General features: G+C 44.9%; 1 protein-coding gene across 2 annotated transcripts in view; it reads left to right on the top strand.

The window, feature by feature from the left end:
• The first annotated feature begins 4940 nt into the window (after window positions 1-4940).
• The window catches only part of LOC115121584 (myozenin-1-like), a 10612-nt gene continuing 5728 nt past the window's right edge, over window positions 4941-9824 (top strand). Inside the window, exons 1-2 of one of the 2 annotated variants that reach the window (XM_065007901.1) lie at window positions 4941-5135; window positions 9765-9824. The exon at window positions 9765-9824 is cut by the window's right edge and continues 34 nt beyond it. In XM_065007901.1, coding sequence (XP_064863973.1) covers window positions 9774-9824 — 51 coding nt within the window. In that variant the 5' untranslated portion in view covers window positions 4941-5135; window positions 9765-9773. The remainder of the gene's footprint in view (window positions 5136-9764) is intronic. The other variant, XM_065007900.1, reaches the window with a different exon arrangement.

Here is a 9824-nt window from a genome sequence, read left to right as displayed (position 1 = left end):
AAGTTCCTTAAATCTGGGTTATTTTGTTCCAAAGCCAAGCAACTATCCTGCACCATTCCCAGAATGTTGTGGGAATGTTGTATGCAAAATAACCATAGGACAACTATGATCTCACGTTTTGGACTATCAAAGTATTGGTCTTCGTCAGTCCAAAACAGATGTTAGTATTGTGCATTGCATAATTGACCTAAGAATGAAAATCAGAAGTCTATCCACTACTCACCTGTTTGAAGTGTCTTTGGTCTGGGGTTTTCTTGATCACATTCTTTATTTGATAGACTTCCTGTTTGGACACCATTGTAGCTCTTGGTTCACACCAGCCTTATCATCACCATTCCTTCTTCTGATAATTTGACCTCCTCTGCTTCGCCTGATAAAAAATATTATTTGATGTATAGTTGATATAGAATATAGTTGATATGTATGAATATATGAATATGAATGTAAAATAAGTATTTTATGACGCGATCTAAAAATGTCAGACAAAGAGAGCGAGAAACATGGATAGGGAGAGAAAATGGGACTTGATATGTGGTTTAATAAAACACAATTGAATGCGTTGGGAACGACAGAATAATGGTTGAAAATAAAGAAGGATAAACAGATAAAGGTGAGGATGTGCTAAAGAGAGATCGAGCAGAGGAGAGATGGATGAGAGGAGAGATGGATGAGAGGAGAGATGGATCAGAGGAGAGATGGATCAGAGGAGAGATGGATCAGAGGAGAGATGGATGAGAGGAGAGATGGATCAGAGGAGAGATGGATCAGAGGAGAGATGGATCAGAGGAGAGATGGATCAGAGGAGAGATGGATCAGAGGAGAGATGGATGAGAGGAGAGATGGATCAGAGGAGAGATGGATCAGAGGAGAGATGGATGAGAGGAGAGATGGATCAGAGGAGAGATGGATGAGATGGATCAGAGGAGAGATGGATCAGAGGAGAGATGGATCAGAGGAGAGATGGATCAGAGGAGAGAGAGGAGAGATGGATGAGAGGAGAGGAGAGATGGATCAGAGGAGAGATGGATGGCAGAGGAGAGATGGATGAGATGGAGAGGTGGATGAGAGGAGAGATGGATGAGAGGAGAGATGGATCAGAGGAGAGATGGATGGATGAGAGGAGATGGATCAGAGGAGAGATGGATGAGAGGAGAGGTGGATGGATCAGAGGAGAGATGGATGAGAGGAGAGATGGATCAGAGGAGAGATGGATCAGAGGAGAGATGGATGAGAGGAGAGATGGATGAGAGGAGAGATGGATGAGAGGAGAGGTGGATGAGAGGAGAGATGGATGAGAGGAGAGATGGATCAGAGGAGAGATGGATGAGAGGAGAGATGGATCAGAGGAGAGATGGATGAGAGGAGAGATGGATGAGAGGAGAGGTGGATGAGAGGAGAGATGGATGAGAGGAGAGATGGAGAGGAGAGATGGATGGATGAGAGGAGAGGTGGATGAGAGGAGAGATGGATGAGAGGAGAGATGGATGAGAGGAGAGAGGTGGATGAGGAGAGATGGAGGAGAGATGGATGAGAGGAGAGATGGATGGAGAGGAGAGGTGGATGAGAGGAGAGATGGATGAGATGGGAGAGATGGATCAGAGGAGAGATGGATGAGAGGAGAGGTGGATGAGAGGAGAGATGGATGAGAGGAGAGATGGATGAGAGGAGAGATGGATGAGAGGAGAGATGGATGAGAGAGAGATGGAGATGGATGAGAGAGGTGGATGATGGAGGAGAGATGGATGAGAGGAGAGATGGATGAGAGGAGAGATGGATGAGAGGAGAGGTGGATGAGAGGAGAGATGGATGAGAGGAGAGATGGATGAGAGGAGAGGTGGATGAGAGGAGAGGTGGATGAGAGGAGAGGTGGAGGAGAGATGGATCAGAGGAGAGATGGATGAGAGAGGAGAGATGATGGATCAGAGGAGAGATGGATGAGAGGAGAGATGGATGAGAGGAGAGATGGATGAGAGAGATGGATGAGAGGAGAGATGGATCAGAGGAGATGGATGAGAGGAGAGGTGGATGAGAGGAGAGTGGATGAGAGGAGAGGTGGATGAGAGGAGAGATGGATGAGAGGAGAGATGGATGAGAGGAGAGAGAGATGGTGGATGAGAGGTGGAGAGAGTGGATGAGAGAGGAGAGATGGATGAGAGGAGAGAGATGGATGAGAGATGGAGAGATGGATCAGAGGAGAGGTGGATGAGAGAGGGAGAGATGGATGAGAGGAGAGATGGATGGATGAGAGGAGAGAGGAGAGGATGGATGAGAGGAGAGATGGATGAGAGGAGAGATGGATGAGAGGAGAGGAGAGATGGATCAGAGGAGAGGTGGATGAGAGGAGAGATGGATGAGAGGAGAGATGGATCAGAGGAGAGATGGATCAGAGGAGAGAGTGGATGAGAGGAGAGATGGATGAGAGGAGAGATGGATCAGAGGAGAGGTGGATGAGAGGAGAGATGGATGAGAGGAGAGGTGGATGAGAGGAGAGATGGATGAGAGGAGAGATGGATCAGAGGAGAGATGGATCAGAGGAGAGGTGGATGAGAGGAGAGATGGATGAGAGGAGAGATGGATCAGAGGAGAGGTGGATGAGAGGAGAGATGGATGAGAGGAGAGGTGGATGAGAGGAGAGAAGCTAGAACATCCGTCCTAAGACAAACTGTAGGCTAATGCTGACTTGTAAAAGAATGGACTACATGCCTGCTGTGTGCTTCCATTGTGACTTTAGCTAAGGGGCCTAATACAGTCTCGGGGAGACCGGGGTTCAACATCCAGTTGGTCACATGAAGGCCTGAATCTGAACCAAAGAGCTGACTCTATAGGAGAACAATACTGTACTCATCTATGAAGCTACCAGCACGCAGTGCCAACCTCTCCTTTGTCATGTTATTTTTGTCATGATTATTGTGAGTATATTATTATTATGAATATTATGAAATAGCCTGTGTTTTTCTTTCTTGCTTCATATAAATGTGTCAGTGCATTGCACAGTAGTACACTCTGTATCAGGATGTGTTTATTTGGTGGTTTTTCCTTTGCCTTTTCCACTTCTTTATTGTGATAAGAAAGGGAGGGGAGGGAAAGGAAGGGAGGAGATAGCAGGGAGGTTTAGTCTGATTGATGTGAGAGCTGAGCTGTTCAGTTGGTGTTCTGTAGTTCAGAGAAATAAAAAACAGATGTGAAACTCTCCAGCCGTCTGTCTGTCTGTCTGTCTGTCTGTCTGTCTGTCTGTCTGTCTGTCTGTCTGTCTGTCTGTCTGTCTGTCTGTCTGTCTCTGCCTATGTCTCCAGCATCATGCCCACCTCCAATAGGACTGGGCAAGAGAGACGAGGTAGGTAGGAGTTATATTATAATCATCATCTGGGACAGTTCCTACCGTCATCCACAAGGTGGTGATGTTGCTTCGTTATCACAGTGAGCTCAGTCGCAGTCTCATCATAGATGGATCGCTTACAGAAAAAGCACATGAGTTTCACATGTGAACACATGTGAAGTGTTCCAAAAACACGTGTTCATGTGAAATTTCATGTGAAATCATGTGATTTTCCACATGTGAAATAGTGTGTTTTTTCTCTAAGGGATCAAACAAACCCTTTCACTAAGGGAAAGTTGCTAGCTGCCTTCGTGGGTGTTTTATTATCATGTCTATGTTGAAGACAGTTCCTGTAAACGGTGTTCTAAATTCCTTGACCATGTTCTGTCAGTCACCATCCCAGAGCTGTGAAACCCTAGCTAGCCCATGCTGGATCGCTATCTTTAGCCTCATCCGATCCCAGGGTGAGGTGAGGGCTGTGTGTCAGGGTTCTTCTGCTGCAAAGCAAAATGGCTGTTGTCGCATGACTCAGGTGAGTGGTAACCCAAACAATGTCAAGTATGTTGTGTCTGAGGAGAAAACACTTAATGCTAATCTTTATCACGAGAATGGCTACACTCCTACTGGTGATAACAGCTCTCTCCCCTGACATTAGGCCTTCGCACGCACACACACACACACACACACACACACACACACACACACACACACACACACACACACACACACACACACACACACACACACACACACTGCCAGGAGGGCCTCTCCTATTTTTAGTCCTGTTGATCTCCAGTCATCTGGTTGAGTGCTGAGTGCTGGACTCTAAACACTCATTTTTACAATGTGATCAGAGTAAAGACATCAGAAGAACTACCCCCCCCCCACCCCCACCCCACCAACACACACACTACCTGATCACCATCATGGGGCTACTATCCAGTCTCTGCAGTCATAGGTCTTCAGTTATGCCATACATTCTCATAAATCTGAGTCAGGTTTAGAGTTGGTGCTAGGTTTATGGGTCAGGGGTTAGAGGACAGGGTTGAGGGTTAGCTTTGAAATAGGTCATTAAAGTCAGATGCATAGTAAATTCTCTATTGATGATTAGACACTAGCTCTGTCTCACTCTGTCCCCCTTTCTCTCTCTCTATACCCATATCTAATTATCTCACTCTCTTTCTCCCTCTCTTTCAGTATGCTCTCTCTCTCCCTCTCTCTCTCTCTCTCTCTCTCTCTCTCTCTCTCCCTCTGTCTGTCTCTGTCTCTGTCTCTGTCTCTGTCTCTGTCTCTGTCTCTGTCTCTCTCTCTCTCTCTCTCTCCCTCTGTCTGTCTATGTCTCTGTCTCTCTCTCTCTCTCTCTCTCTCTCTCTCTATGTGGTCAGTTGTGTAACATAGATCTGAGTGATATGGGGACATACTTGGGGACATACTTGTTTATTCTAAAGGTATAAACAGGTGAACTGGACACTTCACTATGGTGAGAAACACAGTCCTCGGGGAGCGAAGGGAAGGGGGCTAAGTGATTATCTTTCTCTATCCACTATTCTGTCCTCCCTCCCTCTTCACACTACCCCCCCCCTCCCCTCGTTCTATACTGGTCTATACATAGACCCCGGGAGCATCTGAGACAATATCAGTCTCCTCGTAGACCCTTAAGCAGCTCCCACCCACCTAGGCTTCCGTAGCCCAGCTCCTACACTGTCTCTTGGGTGTACAGGAGGGTAGGCACTGGGACACTTTCTGGAATACTTTCAACTCTTCTTCTCCTCCTTGAACATTCTTTTCTTCTTCTCTAATTCCTGAGAATTCTCCTGAGGTAAGGCTACATTTGTGACATCACCTCCTACCAGTTGGTAGAGCAGGATGTTTGTAACACCATCATAGTGGGTTTATTTCCCAGGACCAGCCATACATAAAATATATGCACACATTCCTGTAAGTCGCTTTGAATAAAAGCTTCTGCTAAATGGCATCTATTATCTGGGGGTGATAATAATGGACTGATGCAGGTCTAATTGTCAGCCAGGTACAGACAAGCTCACTGTTAAGGAATGAATTGGGCGATCTACTGGTTTTACATTTGATTCAACATGGGTTTATGCCGTGCAAGGCCTGCTCTGTGCTGGGCTGGGCTCTGCTGGGCTGTTTCAGGTGTAAAAGTCCTGGTCAGTGTGTGTCATGTGTCCTCCACGTACGGCAGCATGTATCACAGCATACATTAATTCATGTATTCATGGTATGGTATCAACTTATATGGCTTTCTAGCTGCATGGATTTTGCCCTTTATTCTTCAGCACTCATCGGGTACAAACCATTCACATTTCATGTCCATCAGGCTGGAGTGGGTTTGGGATGTCGGTGGTATGATGAGGCATTCACGTGCTCGGAGTCGTCAGTCCGACATGATTCAAGTTCAAGTGCTTCTAAAATCAGAATAATTCTTCAACCAATAATAATTTACCCAGCTAACACATTTTGTTCTGAGAACCACGTGTTTCTTAGAGCTTGGTTGTCCTGAGGTTATTTTGCATTAACCTTCCAAACAACTTTCTGGGAATGGTGTCGAATAGTTACTTGTCTTTGGAACATTCTCCACACATTCAAAAACATAACAAAAAAACGGTATTTTCTTGGTATTTCATTATTTTAACAGAACATTTCCTAAAAGTTCAAACATGGTTACATTTAATTTACATTTTGGCAATGTTTTAGGAACGTTATTCAACTGGTTTGACATTGGGAATGTTCTCAAATAGTTCAGAGAACGTTAAAAAAACAACTTCTGTGGGAATTTCAGTTCTTCAGCATAACGTTTCCTACTGGTTTCTTCATGGTTCTATTTAGAATAATGTTCACAAATTGTTCCAAGAATGTTCTTCTGTGGGAGCCACAGATGATGCAATCTCTATTGCACTCCACACTGCCCTTTCCCACCTGGACAAAATGAACACTTACGTGAGGACGCTATTCATTGACTACAGCTCAGCTTTCAACACCATAATACCCTCAAAGCTCATCACTAAGCTAAGGATCCTGGGACTAAACACCTCCCTCTGCAACTGGATCCTGGACTTCCTGACAGGCCGCCCCCAGGTGGTGAGGGTAGGTAGCAACACATCTGCCACGCTGATCCTCAACACTGGAGCTCCACAGGGGTGCGTGCTCAGTCCCCTCCTTTACTCCCTGTTCACCCATGACTGCATGGCCAGGCACGACTCCAACACCATCATTAAGTTTGCAGACGACACAACAGTGGTAGGCCTGATCACCGACAACAATGAGACAGCCTATAGGGAGGAGGTCAGAGACCTGGCCGTGTGGTGCCAGAATAACAACCTATCCCTCAACCTACCACAACCTACTTAATCAAGACTAAGAAGATGATTGTGGACTACTGGAAAAGGAGGACCGAGCACGCCCCCATTCTCATCGACGGAGCTGTAGTGGAGCAGGTTGAGAGCTTCAAGTTCCTTGGTGTCCACATCAACAACAAACTAGAATGGCCTAAACACACCAAGGCAGTCGTGAAGAGGGCACGACAAAGCCTATTCCCCCCCCAGGAAACTAAAAAGATTTGGCATGGGTCCTGAGATCCTCAAAAGGTTCTACAGCTGCAACATCGAGAGCATCCTGACTGGTTGCATCACTGCCTGGTACGGTAATTGCTCGGCCTCTGACCGCAAAGCACTACAGAGGGTAATGCATACGGCCCAGTACATCACGGGGGCCAAGCTGCCTGCCATCCAGGACCTCTGCACCAGGCGGTTTCAGATGAAGGCCCTAGCCACCCCAGTCATAAACTGTTCTCTATACTACCGCATGGCAAGCGGTACCGGAGTGCCAAGTCTAGGACAAAAAGGCTTCTCTACAGTTTTTACCCCCAAGCCATAAAACTCCTGAACAGGAAATCAAATGGCTACCCGGACTATTTGCATTGTGTGCCCCCCCAACCCCTCTTTTACACTGCTGCTACTCTCTGTTTATCTTATATGCATAGCCACTTTAACTATACATTCATGTACATACTACCTCAATTGGCCCGACCTACCAGTGCTCCCGGACATTGGCTAACCGGGCTATCTGCTTTGTGTCCCGCCACCCACCACCCGCCAACCCCTCTTTTACGCTACTGCTACTCTCTGTTCATCATATATGCATAGTCACTTTAACCATATCTACATGTACATACTACCTCAATCAGCCTGACTAACCGGTGTCTGTATGTAGCCTCCCTACTTTTATAGTCTAGCTGCTGTATATAGCCTGTCTTTTTACTGTTGTTTTATTTCTTTACTTCCCTATTGTTCACCTAATACCTTTTTTGCATTATTGGTTAGTAAGCCTGTAAGTAAGCATTTCACTGTAAGGTCTACACCTGTTGTATTCGGTGCACAAATATGATTTGATTTGATTTGAATTTCAGCACTTCAGCATAGCGTTTCCTACAGATTTCCTCATTGTTCTATCAAAGTCATGTTCTCAATTTGTTCCAACAACATTAAGAAAACTTTAAATTAAAACCACAAGAAATCTTTAGTAATATTCAGAGAACGTTGTTAGAATGTTATTTAAAAACATTCCGTTCTCAGCATCAACAAAACTATCTCTTCCTCTCTCTTGTTGAGTGTGTTCAGGTGCGTTGGCCACGCCCACTAATTGGCCACACCTGATCTTAATGAGTGATTGTTTCCTTTGAAATGGGGTCTGTTTGAATAGACTAAAAGTAACAGCTTTTTAGGAGTAAAAAATACATGGTTTGCTAGCTCCATCCTGGGCTGCATTTACACAAGCTGCCTAATTCTGATCATTTTTACACTAATTGGTCTTTTGGCCAATCAGATCAGTATTTTTGTCAATAATTGAGCAAAAGATCAGAATTCAGCTGTCTGTGTACATGCAGCCCTGGTGGCGCAGTGGACTAATTTCATGTATAGAGAACAGAAGATCTTAGGTTCAAATTCCACTGATGCCTTGTCATAAGAAAAAATAACAGTGTTCACATGATTAATGCCTAAGGAAATGAATTTCCATGTGTCTTATCTGTGTGTGGAGTAAAAAATGAAAGAAACTAGCAGTGTTATTAAAAGGCTTATTGAAACATTGTGTGGAATTTATTCAAAAACCTACAAATAATCTATAATCTCCATTTGCAAAGCATTCATTAATTTCTGTTCTCAGAGTGTTAATAAAATCTCCCTGGAAAACTTTCAAGGAACCAGAGTTAAACATTCTTAGAAACTTCCTGCAAACTAAAAATGAAAGTTCCCAGAACAGGTAAAAGTCTTACTGTTCTCAGAACATTTAGAAAACCTTACATTTTATCGGTCAGAAAATGTTTTGCTTCGTTCCCACAACCAATGTGAAAACAAAAAACAAAAACACATGTTTCCACAACTTACAAGAAACCAAATGTGCTAACTGGGTAGTTAGCTAGATAGTTTTCTCGATATGCTTGCTACCGTTGCTAATAATTAAGTTAGCTAGCTTGCTTAATATTGACAATATGACAAATTTGACAATATATGACAAACTAGCTACATTATCCAGTTTGTAATTGTCAGAAACTGATTTATTATCATCTTTTGGTTGAAAAGGTCAGAGGTCAGTGGTAAAATGAATTGGAGGGTCGTACAAAAACAACGACCAGTCAGAACTCCAAACGTCCGATAACTCCGACACCACGTGAACGTCTCACGAGATAATTATGTTGGGAGTTCTAGGGGATGAGCTGGGTGTTTCGGGAATCGGGAGATGTGTGTTTGGGAATGTGCTGACTGATGACATTCCCTGTCAGCTGTCCTCCCGGGAGATTTATCTGCAGCTAAAACAGGAATAGTGAGGGGGACAGAAGCCCCTCTGCTCAGGGTAATGGGACCCTCAGACCCCCAGGCCTTCAGTCTCACGTCCTCCTGAAGTTGGGGGACTTTTCCCCCACACTAACCCATCAGGAGCTCCATATAACCTGCATTCTCCCACCTTTCCCTGTCTCTACCCAGCGTACCCTGGTGTGATCAGGGGTGTGTGTATGCGTTTTTGGTGTGTGTCAGTATGTGTGTGTGTCAGTGGGTATGTGATGTGTGTCTAAGTGGTAACAGTGACACTCAGTGGAACATGCAGTAATAATAGCTGCATGGTGTTGGATTCCAGCAGGAGCTTCAGTTACAACAGATTAAACCAATTACATCAACTACAGTATGGAATACAGACCCACAGAACCAGCCACTCAAAGGCCCAGCGCCACAGAGTAATGTCTCCCTAGAACCCCACCTTAAATCTAATGGTGTTGTGATCCAGCAAACAGATGGAGAGAAGTGACCAACCACCCAGTCTTCAGTTGTGACACAGGAGGGGAAATGACCCACCATCATCGTCACCATCATCATCCTTCTAATCAACAGTCTGTGATTGGTTGGTCATTTTAACTGTGTCTTTCTGATTGGTGTAGGCTGCAGGCATGCCTCTCTCGATTTCCGCCCACCCTAACAAGAGGAAGAAGGTCAACAAG

Source organism: Oncorhynchus nerka, linkage group LG23, assembly GCF_034236695.1.
Source record: "Oncorhynchus nerka isolate Pitt River linkage group LG23, Oner_Uvic_2.0, whole genome shotgun sequence".
In the NCBI taxonomy this organism is placed as follows: domain Eukaryota; kingdom Metazoa; phylum Chordata; class Actinopteri; order Salmoniformes; family Salmonidae; genus Oncorhynchus; species Oncorhynchus nerka.
This window is presented reverse-complemented; position numbering and strand designations above follow the sequence as displayed.